The 21287-nt window shown below is 43.4% G+C and overlaps 1 protein-coding gene across 1 annotated transcript in view; it reads left to right on the forward strand.

The window, feature by feature from the left end:
* Positions 1-21287, forward strand: part of TGFB1I1 (transforming growth factor beta 1 induced transcript 1) — a 179241-nt gene that overhangs the window by 100006 nt on the left and 57948 nt on the right. Inside the window, exons 3-5 of the mRNA XM_078652690.1 lie at positions 4302-4378; positions 12705-12835; positions 14605-14731. Of these exons, the coding sequence (XP_078508816.1) occupies positions 4302-4378; positions 12705-12835; positions 14605-14731 (335 nt within the window). The remainder of the gene's footprint in view (positions 1-4301; positions 4379-12704; positions 12836-14604; positions 14732-21287) is intronic.

The following is a 21287-nucleotide window of genomic DNA, read 5'->3' on the forward strand; positions in this document are numbered from 1 at the left end:
TTTATCTATGCAATATTTTATGAGTCAGGTGCCACAGTAGTGATATTAAGGACTTTTCAAGTAAGAAAATAATTTTAAAGCATAAATTCTGCAAGACTCTAAAAGAACACCTTTAGCCTTTGGTACCTGGGAAGGGTGAGAAAGGGAAAACAGTACAAGGATCTACCACACAGATTTATATTTACCTAGAATGGTGCGAAGACCAACCCTGGCCAAGGGCTGGAGCAAGAAAAGGCTCCCGACTATCAGGTGCCAACAGGATAAGACAGGTGCAGATCAGGGCAGGTATCCTCAGCTAAGTGCTACGCCAGCGTCACACCCCTCTCTGCGGTTACATCGGATCCCGTCTGGGTAATCAATTCTCCTCGCTCAGTGAAACCCCGATTCTTCTGTCAGAGTGCTCGACCAGCCCTCTGCTCTCGATTCTCCTTCAGCATATGTTGGGTCAGTGATAGGTCTGTGACAAGTCGGACAATCTAACTGACTAAGCCTACCTTATTTATACCATTTCCCAGGGCATGTACCACCCTCCAGTGTTGCAAATTTGCGTATTCCCTTCATTTGATTCGTCAGAAAGGCGAGGAGAGGTCATCACACCATACCAGTATGAGATAATTTGCATTCAATAAAGTTGATCAATGTTCCCGGCCATAATTTACTTTCCCATGATTTTATTCCACCCAGCAATATTTGTTTCAAATTTATATACAAAGTATTTGATTAGTTCATATTTCTTCCTCTTGTGTGGTCAGAAGGTCATTTTCCCAGGAACATCACGGGTAAGGCGGTTTTTGGCATGGTTTCAATGCCACCGCTCGAGATCTCTCAGTGCTTCTAGCACATGAGCAGAGGGAATTCAATATGGCGATTCAAGTCACCCTTCAGGCCCAAATACGAGCTAATAATAAAGTCAAAGAGAGACACATTAGAATGCGAAAATAAATGAATGCACTGTATACCACTTATTTTTACTCTAACCCCATTACTTTATTTTAACTATAGCATTAATAGTTAATCAGGACAAACAAAGTCTAGTACGAGCAGAAGCATGTGCATTAGTATGTGAGACATGAAGCGGCCATCTTTAATACGAGTGCGCAGCTGCAAGAATTCTCACCAAAAGCATAGATAAGTCACACCACGTAGATGTGGTAGACGCATGCGCAGAAGAGTTCCCCGCGTTTTCGGCGGCCATATTAGGACACTCGGATTACTGTTAGTAAAAGCACATAGGAAAGCTTCCCCTAGATAATAGAAATGTTGTGTAGTGCGATTTTAGTATTCACAAAACATGTTGGTTAATAAATTACATGTTATTTCGAGAGGATTGAATCCGAGCAAGTTTCTTTACGTATGAAACCTTGCTCCATCAAAAGTAAATGAGTGCTTTATCTTAATGCCAAGACTTCTTTATAAGTCATGATACCATGTGACTTAAACAAGGGCAAAAGGCTTTCCCTTCGCAAGCCCAACATTTTCTATGCAGAAAAGCATAATATGTGTAATAGTTTCAATCTCCCTTATTTTACAATCATGATTGAGCTCCGTTATTCTCTTTAGGATACTACTTTAGGGTAGATCCCAACCCTACACCTTATTCACCAGGTGGGCCTGATCTAAGGTGAGGTGTTATCAAGATAAGGTTCAAAACCAAATTGGTATGATACCAGAACATAACCAAAATAGCCTCTGACAGGAATATTTTTTGTTGCACGTGTTTGGTGTTGTGGACATTAAATCTGTATTCGTAGACATAGAGTATACTGTGTACCCCATTCGTAGCTGAGGCGGCTCCTGCCATCTCAACCGACCTACCCTTGCAGCGACTGGCGGCAGTAGCAGCAGCTTTGTAGTCCAACACCCCAGTGTTGATGTGCTGTTCCTGGTTAGGGTCCATTCAGTCCTCATAACAGGGGTGCTTTTCCTTCATGATATGTGGGATACGCATGACATGTGTTGGACTCCACCTCATGCTGCACAAGATGGCGCTTTTCCTATGGGAAAGCTGGCGACGTCCAGGCCGGACATGCTGACCCGAATGTACTCCTTCGCAGATTCCCTTTCCTGATGGCTACCCTGCGTAGCTGATGGGTCCGGAGTAGCTTAACTTCTGCTCCTTGCTTTAAATGGGCCGGTGCTACCCGGTACTGAGTACCGGCACTTTTTTATTTTGAGATGGAGAGAGTACCTGCACTTCTCAAGAGTGACGTAATACTTTTAATTGGAGAGTTCCGGCGCTTCTCAGAAACAAGCAATCCTATTTTTCCATTTCAAGCACTGCTTCTGCTTCAATAAAACAGGTCCATCCAGTTTCCTGCGCTGTCGTTGGTTCCCCAGGAAACAGGGACAGACGCCGGCCTTTGTCTGAGCGCCGGCCAGAAAATCCTCGAGGCGAGTCCAAATGAGTCTGACCTATGTGTCTTCGATGCAGAGCCCCCGAAAGATGGATAGATGGAAGGTACATTTCTACAGGATTGGAGCAGGGCTTAAAGAGTTAACTCAAACCCTCTGGTTGGCTCGAGATTCCCACGAGGCCACTAAACGAGGGTAAGTGCCGCCCCCACGCCCCTGGTGCCGGGTAGATCGCCTGGTCACTGCACATCATTGGCGGAAGATCACATCTGATCAGAAGTGGGACCTCTGCTGAGCTGCTCTGTTCCCTCCACAATGAGTCTTGGTCTGGGGATCCCCCTGAACCCCTGCTGCTGTGACTGGCGGAGAGAATGGCGGCTCACCTGCCTGCACATGGGACATTTGATTTGTACAATGTAAAAATCAGGAAACCTGAGATTAGTCCCGGCTTCCCGTTTAAACAAACTGAGTGATTTTAGGCAATTATTTTTTTTTCACCAATTTCCCTCTTTCTTCAATATCGCATATGAAAGCACCTTCAGATACGTGCTTTCAGACTACGAGCTGTACAAACGTATTCTGTTTCATTTATAAAAATAATGTTGCTCGATCTACAAGACTGTGGCCACATACAAGATCCACTGAACAACCGACTTACCTCTCTCTGCCTCTCCGTTCTCTAATGGCAATGTTGCCAGGACTTGGGGGTTGGGGAAATCTGGTAGGCATGGTTCTAATTAAAGGTTTAAAAAACACACTTTTAATAAGTACCTCTCAGAACAGTGCTACAATTCTGATTTATTATTGTCAAAGTTTGCGCCTGCTAAAGAAATACGCCTTTTTGAATTTTAAAGATATTTTGAAATATTTCATGCAATGTTTGTCGCGTGATTTACATGGCAAACGTTTCCAGGGCTCGGCTCGTGCACAGGCTCTCGGAGCCGAGCTTGACAACTGATCGGCTCTGCCTCGGTTCTCCATGGTTAATTGTTGGCTCGCCCACCTCGAGCATAAACCCAACATGTCTTTCAGGAGAAAAGCGCTTGCAAATCTCTGAGGGGCAGATTTACAATAACTGGCGCATCCTGCGTATCAGCAGGGATACACCAGTTATTTTGCGGCACGGCAAAAACCCCTTGCGCCACCATGGATGCGTCGCATTTACAATGCTGCGCACCATGGCGCAAGAATAGACAGATGCGTGACGCATCGAATGCCGTAAAAGTGACGCCGTGCTGGAGTTGTGTCGCAAGTGTGAGGCAACTCCAGCACTGCTCAGGGGCGCCCTATACTTGCTGTGCTGCATCACTCCTTACGCCTGCTACAAGCAGGCGTAAGGTTTTGACGCAGCGGGACGTAAAAGTGACTCCGTGAAATCTTGTAGGTTTCACTGTGTCACTTTTACGGGGCCTCCTTGCGACGGAACGCCCACCCTGCATACATTATACCTGACGCAGGTATAATGTAGCGCAGGGCTATACAATGTGACGCATCTCACTAGATGTGTACCATTGTAAATATGTCGCATTGTGGCACATTGTTTACGCTGCCGCTGCGTCACAAAAGTGACGCAACGGCAGCGTAAAAGTGCCGCAAGGTGCTTGTAAATCTATCCCTGAGTATTTCCCCAAATCCCTGAGACGAGACGATCACAGAACCAAGGAATAGCAAGGTCCACTGGCCAATAATATAGAAAATCGTGCCACACTATAGAATTCTGCGTCGGTTCCTGGTGCCCATTGCAAACAGGGGGCTTGATTCACTGGCCAAAATGGCCTCCCTTACCCAGGCTAGATAGAAAGCAATGAATGCTAAAGATCAGAGTATATTACACGTTTCTTTGAGGTGTATCTATAGCACAGCTCATTTTAGAGTACAAGCCTCACTATCCAGTCTTTTTTTCCCCCTCGGGCGACGGTTTGGATAACCTGCTGCCTTTCTCTCCTCAGGCTGTCACCGTGAGCATGTCAGCTGAGCCGACATCCTGTCCAACACCACCAGGGGGAGACAAAGACCACCTGTACAGGTAACTACTGCCAGAGGCAGGATATGAAAGGGCTGAAGAGTTTCTATAGAGTGTAACTAGAGATATCATACCTGGGGATATTGGACTGAAGCACATTGGTTCTGCATGACGCAAATACAGATAATGGGGGCGTCCAAACTAATTCATGGAACGCCAAATCCGCCTATTTTTTTAAATTTTGTAAACTCACACCCTGCATTTGTTTATGAAAACTGTTCAAATTTGCTTCGCAGGAGAACGTGAGAAATGGTCAAATTTTGAACTTCAAGGTAGTTGTTGCTGTTCTTTCTACCAAAAATGCCTGTAGTGACCTGCTGGTCACTGGTCTAGTGTTCCTATATACCAGCCACTCCCTTAGAGCTGGCTTACCCCACACCCATCCAACACAGGCGTCACAGGACATGTGACCCTGAGAATAAAAGGGGCCGTGCGCACGTGCTTGGGCAAGTTCTACCAACCAGCTAACAGTCTCTGTGTCCTTACGATTTATGCATAGATCGCACCATTGACTTGCCCACTAAGGGAGCATTTATTTTGGTTTGTGTGGGTCTCAGCCGGACCTTGATCGAACTGGTCAGTTCTTGCTTTGTGGGCCTTTTTCCCCCATTGTAGGCATACACAAATCTAGCGGAATTTCATTAGAATTTCCTTCAACATACAACCAAAAAAATATATATATATATATATATACACACACACACATATATATACATGTTCCAGCACCGCTTATGGTGCAACTGACAAGCCACACTCCGGCGACTTGCTGACAGGCCCCGCGAATTAATGACTCACCACTTTCTTTCTCACTTACTGTATTTGTTTCCACCTGCGCTCTGTTTGCGACTGTCACAGACTCTCCTACGTGTGGAGGACTCGCAATCATTTGTTCAAGCTCCACAGCCCCTTTGCTTTCCTCTTAAGGACTATTTCTGCTGACTCGCGGTCAGCTGCTTCACTTTTCTCCTCAGGCGGACTCGCCATGACCCAGGAAGCTCAAATTCGTTTTGCTTTCACTCTCACTGACACGCCCTAGTCTTGTGATTCTTACCAAGGCTCGGTTTTACGTCCTAACCGAATGCCCCTCGTGCAGGTCCTACACAGTTTCTCTGCGGACAGGCTCTGCGCTGCCTGCCTCTCAGTGACTCGCCCCTTGGCGTGGACTGATACCTTCTCAGCTTTTCTCTCCAGGTTGGCTTGTGGTCACTTTCATTTTTGATACCCACAGACTCTCTCTTGTGCTGTAGATTCATATATTGTTTATTCTCTGATGGACTTCACCCTGTGTTTATGTTGAACAGCTGCTCAGTGTTTCCCTTAAGAGCCCCCCCCCTTGTGTCGTTGAATCACTCACTCTCTCTATCTTCCTGTTTCCTCTGGGAGGGTGACTCACTTGCTCTATTTTCTCTCTTACAGAAGTACTCCGGATCCAGAGTGATTTATTTTTACCTCTTAGACTTTCTGTTATGCTGTTGAATCACAACGCCTTTGCTTTGCTCCTCCACTCAAACTCTTTCTTGTTGGTACTCATGACTAACAGCCCCTGCATTTCTCTTTCAATCTCACCCTAGAGTCAGTGGCACAAGAAATCTCACTCTTTCTCTCTCTCCCTCTCTTTCTAAGACTCTCCCTTGATCTGATGCTGCACATTCACCCTGTCTTACTCTCATATAATTTCTCTTGCACACATTAGTCACTATTGTTGTTTTTTCACAGATGTCTTGATGATATCTGTGGCTTTCTCTCTCACAAATTCTCCCTTCTGTTGTTCTCTCACAATTGCTCTGGTTTCTCCCGCCCAGACTCTCCCTCCTGCACAGTTTAGTCAACCTTTGTTTCTCTTGCACTCTTGCTGGTTCTGTTGACTTCTCTCTTTGGTACTGGTGACTAACAGTTTCTTTCCTATTCTCTCACAAACTCTTCACAAAGCTGGTGTTTCACATTTAAGGGTATATTTACAAACATTTCATGCAACGCAGCACTGAAAAGTAACTTGCTGCACTGCTTTGCATAAGTTGCTGCACTGCGTTGCATGAAAGGGAGAGAGCTGAACTGCACCATATTTACAAAGACATGGTGCAGTTCAGCTCTCTCCCAGCAGTGGCGCACTTGTGCCTGCCTAATGCCAGTGCAGGCATCTGTGCGCCATGGCACAAGGGGGCCAGAGTTCCAGCAGGATTGCTTTTGTGCAGGATACCTTCCTGCATACAAACAATTCTTAGAGACCCATTCCTCTTTCTCTGTATGCTGCAGGATGCCGCACACATGGTAAGAGGACATAACAAGCAGGAATAAATATATGTTCGAGGCATATGAGCTGCAGATTCTACACTTTGCATTAGATTGCCATCTGGTGTTGGGCTCGGATGATTGCATATTGTTGTCGTCTTCGAAGAAGTCTTTGTAGTCACGAGATAGTTGACTCCTCCCTTGGACGATAGTGCGCATGGGCATCGGCTCCATCCTTAGATTGTTTTTTTCCGCCACTGGGTTCGGATGAAACTTTTCCGCTTCTGTTCAAAATCTACTTTTCAAGTACTTCGATGGGTAAAAATTTCTTCAAACTTCACCAAACAATTGTCGATACCAATAAACATCGACTAGACTTCGTCAGCTCGATTCTGGTCGTCGACGCGAGCTGTTGGACCTACCCACGCCGTGAGGCCTACACCTCATGGAAAGGACGCCATTCAAAAGATCCCCCAAGTGTGAAGCAAAATTTCCACACAGTGACCATCACGAGGTCTGTAACCTGTGCTTATCGCCAGACCACGACGAATCCAGCTGCACAGCCTGTGCATCCTTTCGATCGAAAATGACCTTTCAGGATCGGAGGGCCTGTCGACGCGACATGTAGAGATCAGCGCCGGAACCAGTGGATATCTTCGACGAAGGTCCATGTGTCTTGGAGGAAGATTCCGATGATCTCCAGATCGTATCCAAGGCAGATGACTCCGATGACTCCATACCTTCGGGTCAACGTGTGAGTACCACTGCCCCTGACCCAGTCCAAACACCAAAATCGAAGGCAAAGGTCAACACTCAGCCTGCGGGGCCCAGTCGAGGCCAAAAAAACACTTCGAAAGCCCCGCCATCGAGCCCGGCTCCGAAGAAAATAATTAAGCCTTCCGGTAGCTCCATAACGAGCAAACCGCATGTGCCGATACCACCTGCTCCCTCGGCACCGACACAAAAAGAAGTGCCAGTTCCGAAACACACTCCGAAACCGTCGACTCCGAGAGACAAAGCGGCTCCGAAAACAACGAAGCCTGTTTCCGATGCCCCGAAAACAGCTTCCACTCCGAAGCCGATACCCTCTATGCCGAAACAAACAAAGCCTGCTTCCGATCCTTCCAAGTCCACGAAACAGGCTTCGGCTCCAAAGACAATACCTTCGGTGCCAAAATCTACGCCAAAGGACTCAACATCGCTCCTAAGGCTAAAGACAAGCAACAAACAGGTTCGGAACCGAAAAGATCGGCGCCGAAGGCTGTGCCTCAAGAAGAGGAGCTCTTCCAACCAGATCCTCTACATTGATCCAGAAACAGGACATGTTTCCACCACACCACACAGGAAGAGGAAGTCATATACAGCACCTACACTTCCAGTGCCTGTCAAGAAGAAGGACTCTGCCACTTCTCCTATGCACCCTTCTTCTCCTGTATCTCCTTCACCTGCTCTTCCTTTAAACATTTCACTTCAAAATTCTCCTACTCATTCTGCACAACATACACCTCCTCAGGATGTTGATTGTGATGAGTATAGCATGTGGGAACGGAGAGACCCAGATGACCCTTTTCCCTACCCAACAGGTTCACCAGACTGGGAGTATCCAAACCCACAGGATATACCAGAAATTTCTGACCAACATATATATCCATCTAAACCTTCTCCTCCAGAAGACAATATTGGGTTTGGTCACTTAATTAATAGGGCTGCCATCTAGGACAATGTCACCATGCATTCAGATGAGGCAGAGGAAGATTTTTTACTAGACAATTTTGAACACTCTAAAAAATCTATGCAAATACTGCCAATGATTAAAGGAGTCATTAAACATGCACCAGAAGTGTTTAAAGATCCTGTAAGAGCTAGAAGCATAAACCCAAGGATAGAGAAAAAGTTCAGAGCAGCTCCTGGGGATCCTGCCTACATTAAAGGACAGCTACCCTTAGACTCCCTAGTAGTTTCAAACTCTAGGAAAAGAACAAATTCCCAAACATCAGGTGAAGCATCACCTCCTGATAAAGAATCAAAGATCATAGATGCTTCAGGAAAAAGAATAGCTGACCAAGCTAGCAATACATGGCGCATCGCTAACACACAGGCCCTCCTCGCAAGATACGACAGGGCTCACTATGATCAGCTAGAGAAGCTCTTACAACATCTACCTGACCAATATAAGGCACAAGTAGATGACCTCATACAAGAGGGTAAGCTTATATCAAATGCCTCCATTAAATGCGCACTAGATGTAGCAGACACTGAATCCAGAGCAATAAACACCAGTGTCCTCCTTAGACTTCACGCGTGGCTACGCATTTCAGGATTTAAGCAAGAGGTGCAAACTACTATCTTAAATCAACCATTCAACCAACAACAATTGTTTGGTCCAGAGGTAGACACAGCACTTGAAAAAATGAAGAAAGACACTGACACAGCCAAGTCTATGGGAGCTCTGCAGTCCACCCAAGCAAGAGGCTCCTTTCGTCGCTCCTTCTACAGAGGAGGCTCCAAACAAGCTGGAGCAGACAATTCAACTTCTTTTAAAACAAATACACAAACATCCTCTAATAAAGGATACTTTAGAGGGGGCTACAGAGGCAACAACAACAAGGGAAGAGGTAGAGGAAATAACAATAATCAAACCTCTCCCAACACAAAACAGTGACTTCCTTCTGCTCCCCAACAGCATTCCACTCCTGTAGGGGGCAGACTAACACAGTTCCTACCTGTCTGGAATTCCATCACAACAGACAAGTAGGTAAGACAAATTATCCAGTATGGTTACTGCCTAGAGCTTACAGCTACACCTCCACATATACCACCCAGACAGCGTCCAATGTCCACAGAACATCTAACACTGCTCCAACAAGAGGTTTTCTTATTGCTGCAAAAAGATGCAATAGAACTAGTTCTGTTAAAACATCACGGAACAGGGGTTTACTCACTCTATTTCCTAATACCCAAAAAGGACGGAACACTAAGACCAATTCTAGACCTAAGGCCTCTCAATCTGTATATAGACTCAGATCATTTTCGCATGATCACTTTACAACAAGTGCTCCCATTGTTGCAACAAGGTGATTTCCTAACCACACTAGACCTTAAGGACGCCTACGTCCACATTCCCATACATCCTTCTCACAGGAAGTATCTCAGATTTGTACTAGAAGGACAACACTATCAGTTCAAAGTCCTTCCATTCGGAGTCACAACTGCACCACAAGTGTTTACAAAGTGCCTAGCAGTAGTAGCAGCAGCACATCTCAGAAGACAACATATCCACATCTTCCCATACTTAGACGATTGGCTCATAAAAGCCAAGTCATTCAATCAGTGTGTCCAACAAACATCTCAAACTATTTAAACACTGCACGACTTGGGGTTTACAATCAACTACACCAAGTCACATCTCCAGCCCTCTCATGTACATCAATACCTAGGGGCTACCATAAACACCAATACTTACCACCAAAGGGGCAGCCCTAACCACCTGAACCAGGGGCTGTATTAATGTCTGCAAACAAAGGTTCAGATATGTACAGCAAACATTAACAATTCATAACAGTATTAACAGTGACAAAATAACAAAAAAATATTCTGGCCCATGAAAGAAAAGTAAAGAAAAAGAAGTGCGTGTAATTATAGAAAAATACAAAATGTATTGAAATTTAAAAGATCATATAAAGCTCAGATTTGTGGTCGGTATAACAGAAACATTAAGAAACATATATAAAACCAGACAAGTGGCAAACACATAGAAGTTACATAAACAAAAGAGTTCTAAAAACCATATAAGAACTCCTATACACAGAACAATGTGTCCTCCTTAATTTGTGGCCACAACTCTATGTTTGCCACTTGTCTGTTTTTTTATATGTTTCTTAATGTTTCTGTTATACCGACCACAAATCTGAGCTTTATATGATCTTTTAAATTTCAATAAATTTTGTATTTTTCTATAATTACACGCACTTCTTTTTCTTTACTTTTCTTTCATGGGCCAGAATATTTTTTCGTTATTTTGACACTGTTAATACTGGTATAAACACCAATACAGCTCTATCTTATCCCAGTCCTGCCAGGATACAGAGCATTCAAGCCTTAGTTACAAGGTTTCAAAACCAACACTTTCTCCCAGCCAGAGTGTTCATGCAATTAATAGGCATCATGGCAAGACTGCAACAAAGTTCTGCGGGATTTTTAAACCAAGTGAATTTTCTCTAATATGTTGAAACATTTGTGTCAAGGCATTTAAAATCTGATCAGTAAATATATAAAAGATCCAGACAAACACAACCTTCTGGTTAAGCAGCTATCCACCCATACCGAGGTGCAGCCAGTTCATATTTCTAGTCAAGATCAAATAGAACTCAATTTAAAACCACTGGTAAAGGAAATCCTGAGGAAGGCAACTTGCCGAAACGCGTTGGTGATAGTCAAGAAACATCATTACCAGTGATAACAGCTATGAATTCGTGTCTTGTATTGTAATTCCGATATAAAAAGTTACTGTAACCTATGTACAGGATCTGCACTAGATGTATTAGCATCAGTCAGGGTAGTTTTTGGAAAATATAGTAGTGGTTTTTGATTAAATATATGTATAACATCCAATACAAATGTATCCATCATGAGGAGATAATTGATTATATAAATATATGTGATATATCGTTTTTTATAAATATATTTAAAAGAGAAAAAAAATGTCTTTGTATAAAAAAATACTGATAAAGAGAACAATAAAAGACAAAATTCTTATATCGTTGTATCTCCTAAGTGTGTTATAGAGTCTAGAGTCTTTAGCTTTTGTCATGAACAAAATTGGTTAGAGCCTTACACTGAGCTTGGTGATGCCACTCAAACCCTCCCCCTTTTTTTCCCATTAGTTATATTCCCTGATAGGGTTATCCTATATTTTCAGGGGCCCCGTGCTTTTCCAAATTATTGATTCACAATCTGTGTTCATTTCTCTCTCACAGACTCTCCTGTTTTCTCTGCTTTTCTCCTGTACAGACTCTCACTTGTGTTGTTGACCAAGGACCCCTTTGCTTTTCTCTCATTATTTTCTCTTCCACTGTATCCATCTTATCGCTTTTTTGCAGCCTTTCCCTGATGGCCAGTACTCACAGTGATTCAACTTTTCTCTCTCAGACTCTCCCTTTAGCTGATGACACAGGAACCACTTTCTTTTTTCCTGCACAGACTCCTCCCATACTCTTCATTCAGAGCTACTCTCCTTTCCTGTCTCTTGATGCAAGTTTATCTCAAGGGCTCTACTTTGTCTCACACAGACTCTCCTGGGTGCTTGGACTCATAGTTGTCTCCTTTTCTCTGCCACTTAGGTTCTCGAACACTCTCCCTTGTGTATACCATAGATGTACTTTTTTTTTTATCTCAAAGACTCTTCCCTGTGCTGATTATTTTCAGTCACTCTCATTTTCGCTCACAGACTCTCCCTGGCTTCACTGACTCCTGATCTCTCTAACTCTCCCATTCTCACAGATTGTCTCTGCGGGTCGTGTCTCACGGGCATTCCTTTCTTTTCGGACATAGAATCTCCCTGTTTCTGTTGTCTCACTGTCATCTTACTTGTTTCATTGATTCCCCCTGGTGCTTAATTTTTACAGTTGTTTTTCTTCTCACAGAGATTCACTTGCGGTGATAACTCATCAGGTTTAGAGCTGCTTAGATGTAACTGCTGGTGCAGAGCTCTGGTAAAATTAAGCACTGTCTCTGGAGCTTCATCTCAGGCGCTCTCTTTTCATGCTGGCACAGACTATTGCAGAACCTGTTGTTTACCTGACCATGTTATTTTCTCCCTCACAGACTATCCCTTATTCTCAAGCCACTCTGCCTGTTTTTTCACACGCCCTGCTTTCCATCAGGGACCTAGCTAACATGGTTGTCTCTTTCACAGACTCCTTCAGGCGTTGATAATTCAGCTACTCCAGTTAAACCTATCGCAGACTCCTCCTAGCAGCGGACACTCCTCTTCAGCCTCCATTTTGTCTCACAGATCCTCCTTGGTCTGGTGCTGGTGACTTTTGATGGCTGTTCCGTCCCACACACACTCACTCTTGCTCTGTTGTTCTCTCTCCTGCAGCACTGTGTGTAAACCCAAGTCCCCCAAAGCCAAGGAGCCGCCCCCGTTCTCTTCGTCCGTGCTCGGAGGGGGGCTGTGCGAACTGGACCGGCTCTTACAGGAACTGAATGCCACGCAGTTCAACATCACAGGTAGGTGGGCCGCAGAGCTCAACGCCACGTGCACAGGTTATATCGTACATCCTGGGGGATGCACGGTTTCCTTAACAATAACACAGTTATAGGGAGCTACAGGCCACATTACAAGCAATGCTTAAGATGTAAAATATTAAGTGCCAGTGCTCTGACCAGGAAGGCCACTGCAGCTTGCACCACCCATCGCCCTTGTCATTGCTGCCAAAACAACTACTAGCCATCTCTCTCGCATGTAAATGCGACAGTTCAGATTATTCCAAGTCTTCAAAAAGAAATGGTTGAGGAGGTAGGTATTGGTAATTTTTTTAATGTATATTGTTTTCCTGAACAACTGTTATACTGCTCATCTCTAAATTAAATGAGCAGCGCCACCTTGTGGCCGACTGCCCGAAGTGTGCTGTTGACAATTAGGTGCCGGTGCCGAGCACCGGAAATCAATTAAGTGAGGGTGCTCAGCACCGGGAAGCTCTGGCTCAAATTAAGCACTGATTACAAGTACACATGGGCGCAGGGCACATCACAGGCACTGTCACCCTATAGGATACCAAAGGACAGAATGTCAGATTATAACTTAAAGCTTAATAACTGGATATATGTGCAAGAGTAATACTCGCACCTCTTAATAATGTAACAATATCACCAGTATAAAAAAAACTACAGAAAACATCACAGGCTCAGAGTTGTGATGGGTGACGTTGCAAAGTTATTGAAAATAAATACGGCCCAATACAAGTTCGAGCAAGTGCATTAACAAGCGAGCATTTAATACTGTAGTGCGGCAACATTGACATTGCCAAGGGAAACATCTGTCCTGATAGTCAGGAGACCTCTTCAATGGGATTTTAAATCATTGCACGAATTTCACCCCTCGTAGTCCACTTTTTTAAATGCCTTATTTTTAAACAAATACGTATGGAAAACATCATGCATGAGCCATATATGCAGCTGCGCAAAGTGTAATATGTCATTCGTTAATATTGTTGAGGGAGGAGGGTGAAAGCATAACTCACACACATACAAAGGGCAATGCGAATGACTTCACAATATTTATACCAATAAGTAATAATACCTAAAAGCGGAACCCCATTAACAACAATACCAAGACATTCTGAAACCAGAATGCATATGTTAATACAGTTAATGGTAATGTATGTAATCTGTCCGGAAAGAGAATTAATGACATCTGTAATGGCTTCTGTCATATAAGGGTGAGGTCATGAGCATTCCATTTGGGTACAGTCTGTTTGGCTGTTTTGTGACGAATAGAATGCGGAGCTAACCATAACTTGCACATTTCAGTGTCTTTCAGTTTTAATTTGCAACCATAATAAAATGACTATATATATATATATATATATATATATATATATATATATATATATATATATATATATATATATATATATATATATATATATATATACATGTATACACACACACACACATATATATATATAATTATATATATATATATATATATATATATATATATATATATATATATATATATATATATATATATATATAGAGAGAGAGAGAGAGAGAGAGAGAGAGAGAGAGAGAGAGATAATATATTCTCTGTTTTACATAGCAGCTATGCAGTATATAAAATGTGCAGGGAATCACAGATTCCTCCGTATTGCAGGTACAAAAGCCCCCGGTTTTAGCTTGTGTACAGGGTGAACCATCATGGCCAATTTAAGTATTTATTTGAAATCTGACACCACATCTGTTGGCCGCTCATCCACTTCCGCTTCTGCCTGCAGATGAGATCATGTCGCAGTTCCCGAGCAGTAAAAGCAGCAATGCAGAGAAGAAGAGGGACGGATCAGCCCCAGCTGGCGCGACGGAGACGGGGAAAGGCAAGGGCGCAGAGGACGGAAGTCAGGCAACGTGAGTGTCGCCTCCATTTCGATGACTAATGTTTGACAGTAAGACAGTAATATCCATGGAATAATAGGCAAGTGGATGTTTAACACAAAACCAGGGCAAGGGTCCTTGATGAGCTTAATTTAACTGTTTGGGAGTATGAACAGGAAATACAGACAGACATCCTCCTCGGGGAGCAGAGTTGTAGATCATTTTAGGAACCTGACTTTTAAACAGAACATGGGAGAAGAATAGTGGAGTGCGGATGAGAAAGTTATGCAAGAGAAGCTGACGCTGTGAAATAATTTCTAATTGGGTCTATGCACATCATCATCCTTATGCTCCATTATGCCATTAATGTTTGTGTAATGTGACATCAGAACATAGCCACTGCTTGCTGTCGCAATAGGATCCAAGCTTCACTCTACTGATGATACTCAAAAAGACTGAAACGAGCCTGGGGCGGCTTGTGTTCTTGCACTGAAGTGACATAGCATGGCAGTTCGGACTGGGCTGTTTCTATTGGAGAAGGACCAAGATTCATTTGCATATGGTTGCACCCCATCTGCAGTGTCAGAGTGGACAGAAACGGGATCTAGAATGTTGCACAAGTGATTGCTATTGGCTGAAACTTTTGCAACCGTTCCACCCATCACCTTTCGCTGTTTCAATCTCTGCGTTGTTCATGTGGTGTGATGTCATCTCACAAACGATGTGTGACCTATTATGCCATCAACATGTCTTGCCTGCTCTGTGTGATGTCACCCCAAGGCATCCCTCCTCTACTGTGTCATCACATTACTTCTGATAGATGTTTCGTTCTTATACAGCCTCCATGAGCTCTATGATGTCATCTCAAAATCGATTTTATTCTATTCTATTCTATTCTATTCTATTCTATTCCCTTCTGTTCTACTCTACTCTAGTCTACTCTACTCTGTTCTATTGTATTGGATTCTATTCTAATATATTCAATTCTACTGTACTCTACTCTACTCTGTTCTGTTCTGTTCTATTCTATTCTATTCTATTCTATTCAATTCTACTCTACTCTACTCTATTCTGTTCTGTTCTATTCTATCCTACCCTACTTCTCTTCTCTTCTCTTCTCTTCTCTTCTCTTCTCTTCTCTTCTCTTCTCTTCTCTTCTCTTCTCTTCTCTTCTCTTCTCTGCTCTTCTCTTCTCTTCTCTTCTCTTCTCTTCTCTTCTCCTCCCTTCCACTCCACTCCACTCCACTCCACCCCACCCCACCAGTGGCTGCTCGCAAAGGTAAGAGCAGTGGAGTGGGGGCATTGGAAGTCTACAAATGACAGGATAAGTAATATTAAATAAAACCACTTACTTTGCGGCTATGTGGCGAGCGCAAAGTAAGTGGTTTTATTTATTTATTTAATATTACTTATCTCGTCATATGTCGACATCCACCATCCCCCACCCTGCACCGCCCACCGCTCTTACCTGTGCGAGCTGCTCCTGGCCACACAGGAGACCTTCAGGGCATATATGTCAGAGGTAGCAAAATGGATAAATGACAGCTGCCTCATACTAAATAGCGACAAAAAACCCCCAAAGTATTACTGTCGGCACTCAGTCTGGTGTACTTAATGGAGATCTTCAGACCTTGGCCCTCATCCTGTTCCCCAGTCACAGCTACAAAGTTCAGCATCTAGTTTGATCAAAATATTTCTTTTTTCTTGATGTTTTCTCACTCTTCGTAATGATGGCCCCTGGGGAGAGGCATGTTGCAGACTAGTCTTTACCTGGGGGATTCGTGCCCAAAACAGGACATGGGCGGGGATGGGTGACCCCTTTCCATCCCTTGGTTCAACGTCTAAGAGCATCCAACTTCTGATCACCAGTTTATTAGTACACGCCCACCCACCCGCTGCACCAGGCTTGAAAAACTGAAGGAAATGCAGAGTTCCCGTAACTACTTAACTTGGAAGATACATATTAAATGTGCATATTAACAAAGCCATAACACAACAGGGCTCTGCAATCGCGGACAAGGCCACACACTATCCTTGAGCATTCCTCTGGCCTTGAATTTGGTGTTACTCAAGCACCTTAAAAATACATGCAAATACGTTTTAGCCGTTTCTAAAACCTTTACTAGTGTAATGCAGGTGGCAAAAAGTCACAAAATAAAGTAAGATAGCTCAGGGTGTTAATCTGTGCTTAATTTGTGCCGGTGATTTCCTGTGTTCAGCACTAACACTTAATTCCAACACCGGCACTTTTTAGCGACAGTCCCCCACAAGGTGGCACTGTCTGACTATTTATTAGCACAATCACATTGGCTGAGTGTTAATCAATTCAATGTACTGTAAAAAAATACAATACATAATGCCAGTGCATCCAAGTCATTCTTACAACTTTGAGTGACCTGGAATAGTCCAAATGGCCGTACATGAAGGAGAAAGATGTTATTCAGTGGCACTGGCAGGGGCAGTGGGTGGTGCAAGTGGCAGTGGCCTCATGGGAAATGCCTTAAGCCCCAGTACTTGTTTTTCTACAACTTAAGCACTGGATGTTTCTCTTTTGTCATTTCTTTTATAACTTGATGCTGTCATCACAGGTGCGTCAAATGCCTTCGAACCTGTGACAGGAAGCGGTTCCCCTGCATTGGGCCCAAGGCACCAACAAATAAGACGGGTTATATTTTTTCAATGCTTCAAAGGCAACACCTTAATCACCAGACCCAAAAAACAACATTATTTCCTGTCTTTCTAACTATAAGGAGTCCCATTGTTTGTGTGATGTGCTCGGGTGTTTTCCCAGAAAAGCGCCTTGAGATTGTGTAGTGAGCGCTAAGCAGGAAATCATCAGAAGCATAAAACCGCATAAAGCGTTTATCCTGAAGCACCCCTATGTGTGGACCATGATTCTGGTCTATATCACTTTTGATCATTTTCAAATTTTAATGAATTAGTTTAATATGATTTTTGTTTGGCCCGTCCTCGTAAAAAAGGCACTGGCAAAAACATTAATTATAACTCCAGATTTGTAAAGCATGACTTATCACCCCTAAGTGTATCCGGGTACTGGGGGGCTTTGGGGAGATTAAGTGAGCTATTGCCCAGAGTCACATGAGGCTGAGCTGAGCTTCTGCTGGCGATCTATCCGCGAGCCACGCACTCTGGAGCCAGCTGCTCTGGCCGCTGCGCCATACCTCGCCCTACCATTAGATCTGACTTTTTGTTAGAAGTGCATATTAACAGTTGGGTAATGTTGAGTGTGTTGCCCCCAGCTATCCTAGAAAGATAAATCCCATTCTGAAGCAAAATCTGGGACTACACAAACGTGGAAGCTGTCAGTTGGACCTGTTGCTGATCAGACTGTATTAGCAGAGATAAGCTGTACCGTCAGAGAAGAGTGTTATGAAAAGGAGTCAAAAGATGACATTTACATGTTGATAATCATGCACAGTAGATAGTTATGACATATACCAGTATTTTTGTTGCTGCTTTAAGACAGCCTATGTGGGTGCCCCTCTATACTTTGTGAACAAAACAAAGACCCTAAATCCACCATGTGAATGTGATGGCAAGGCAAAACAAATGAACACTCAATGGCAATTGGTGACTATCACTCTAGCCTTATAGCGCTTCATCCAAACAATACATTACTTAAACATAAAAGCAGTAAATGAGCAGTTAAAATATATTTGTATGAGTAAACTAAATACACTATATTTTGGTGGGTGGAGGAAAGTCAGAGCAATAAATAAACGGGCCCTTAAATTCTGTGATTATCTTGTCACGTTTGCTGATGATTCAAAGACAGAGGTCAAATATCAGGGTGCTTTATTCTTTTAACATAGAGGATTGGTGTTTACTTATCTTTCTCTGACTGCAAAGTGAGAAGGTTTTTTTAAAGTGAATTATGAACAATGCAGGATGTTGTTTATTACAACACATTGTAAATAACTGTAAATGGACTGTGTGTATCCAGCAGTTCGGAAAGCAAAAATGAGGCAGTCTTTTTGTAACTCTGAAGTGTGCTGGAAACACAGATTTTAACAGGATCAAAACAAATCAAGACACTTACTTGGTGATGCGCAAATGATAAATATTCACCGAAACCCGATTTTCACACATTATCATTTGTGTGCTCCGTATGTTTTATCAGTAAAACTGTATGTCTGTGCACATATAGAGGCCATTTCAGTGGAAAATGTGCTGTCTGTAAATGACAATGCGCTACCACACAATGCTTTAGTTACATTAAAAATCACCCCTTCTCATGTCCATTAAATGTAGGTGGGTTGCAAAACGTTGTTGTTCTAAAACGTTTGGGAACCACTGCACTATAGAACGCTGGGTCTCATTTACATTTTACATGTCATGTTGCATCTGTAGTCTAAAAAGAGGACTACTTTGTGATGCCCTAGCACCAAAAACGAATGGGTGCACACATGGGAGAAATGAACCATCTATGACATGGATTTGACACAATGGACAGCCCATCCACACTAGGTCAAACCACTAAAGTATGTGACTAAATGTGTGTCCAAAAGCCCACTCTCTCGCAGCCATGTTTCCTATTGTACTTTTATAAATAATTGATGATATGAAATCTTCAAGACAAATAAAGCTGTTTGCAGCCAAACACAACTAGCAGAGCATTCTCTGCATACACTTCACAATGAAAGGAATTTGTACAACTTTATTAATAGTACAGAAAATACTTCAAGTACAGCAGGCCAACTGCTCATAGCCTTTGGCACAGCCATGCATGGAAATTAGCTATAAAAGTCAAACCTTTTAAGGTAGGTTTTAGCATGTTTCAGATATTGGTTACAAGTATCCATCATCCTTCTTATGACAATTGCTATTGAACTGTTAAACAAGTATTGGCAATAGCCAATAGATCTGGCATTGACTACCAGCCTTTTGCCTCTGCCAGTGCTTATTTGTTTTGTCATAGTTTTTGTAAAACTTTAATATTGGGGAAGCTGCTGGGCCCCCAGCAATATAAAAAAATGTCTATAAGCAAAATGTTTTTTTTTTCTAAAGTGCACTTTACTATAGTAATCCCTGTTACTTATGGGAACTAATTCGTATGTTTAAATACTCCTTTTGAAAGGGCAGAGTGATGCCAACACTCCCAGTGAAGTTCCATTGCTGAAGTGGGCTAACACAAAGCATCTTGCTGTATGTTATAGTGGGCAGAAGGAAATTGTGACTGACACAATAATAGACTAATGGATGAAGATGCTGGCTGAAGCTCTTATAAGTATAGTATACATATATTTTTTATTAAATCAATCAAACAGTACTTATAAAGCTCAGTTTATCACCAGTGAGGGGACCCAGGCGCTGGGTTGCTGAGCTTAGTCAAAAAGCCAGGTCTTGAGTCTCTTCCAACGATGGTGAGGTTCAGAGGTGGAGAGGGAGGGCGTTCCAAGACTTGGCGGCGAGGTGGGAGAAGGAGAGGCTTCTGCTGTTGCTCCGAAGGATGTGTGGTTTCTGTGCAAGGGCGAGGAAGGAGGGGCAAAGGTTTCTGGTTGGTTGGTGGAAGTTCAGGCGGTAGTTCGTGCATGCTGGTCCTTGGTGTTGATGGCTTTGTAGGCGTGTGTCAGTATTTTAAATTGGCATCTTTTCTGGTCGGGGGAGCCAGTGGAGGTTCCTCAGGTGTTGGTTGATGTGGGTCCATTTGGGTAGGTTGAGGTTAAGTCTGGCAGCTGAAATCTGAATCATCTGGAGTTTGTTCATGAGTTTGGTTGTGGTTCCTGCGTACAATGTATTCTTGTAGTCCAGATGGCTAGTGATTAGGGCTTGCGTGACGATTTTTTCTGTGCTTGTGGGGGGCCATTTGAATATTTTTCGGAGCATACGCAGAGTACGAAAGCTGGCAAAGGTGACTGTGTCGATCTGTTGTTTCATGGTGAGTTTGCTGTCCAGAATGATGCCGAGATTGCGGGCATGAATCTTGGGTGTGGGGGTGGTTTAGAGTTTCTCAGGCCACCAGGTGTCGTTCAAGAGGAAGACATGGTTGCCAAAGCTCAGCAGTTTGGTCTTGTCCATGTTGAGCTTCAGACCGTTATCCTTCATCCAGGCTGTGTTCTTCAGGCAGTTGCGGAAGTTGGTTTTGGTGTTGATGGGTCTACTGAGAGCGAGAGGGTGAGCTGTGTGTCGTTGGGGTAGGATATGATGTTTATATCGTGGGTTCTGATGATGTCGGCCACAGGCATCATGTAGGCGTTGAAGAGTGTGTGGCTGAAGAATGAGCCTTGAGGTACACTGCAGAGGATGCTCATGGGTTCTGAGGTAAAGGGGGAGGCAAATTCTCTGCATGCACCCTGTAAGGAAAGATGTGAGCCATCTGAGTGCGTCTCCCTTGATTCTTATATATTGCAGTCTCTGCATGAGTGTGTGGTGGGAAATGGTGTCGAAGGCTGTAGATAGTCAGAGGAGGATCAGGGTTGCAGATTCTTCTCTGTCAAGTAGGGTGCTGACGTAGTCTGTCACGGCGATCAGGGCAGTCTCAGTGCTGTGGTTGGCTCAGAAACCAAATTAGGAGATGTCTAGCAGGTTGATTCTCTCCAGGTGTTCAGTGAGCTGATGGTTGATGGCC

The sequence above is a fragment of the Lissotriton helveticus genome, chromosome 7, assembly GCF_964261635.1.
Source record: "Lissotriton helveticus chromosome 7, aLisHel1.1, whole genome shotgun sequence".
In the NCBI taxonomy this organism is placed as follows: Eukaryota; Metazoa; Chordata; class Amphibia; order Caudata; family Salamandridae; genus Lissotriton; species Lissotriton helveticus.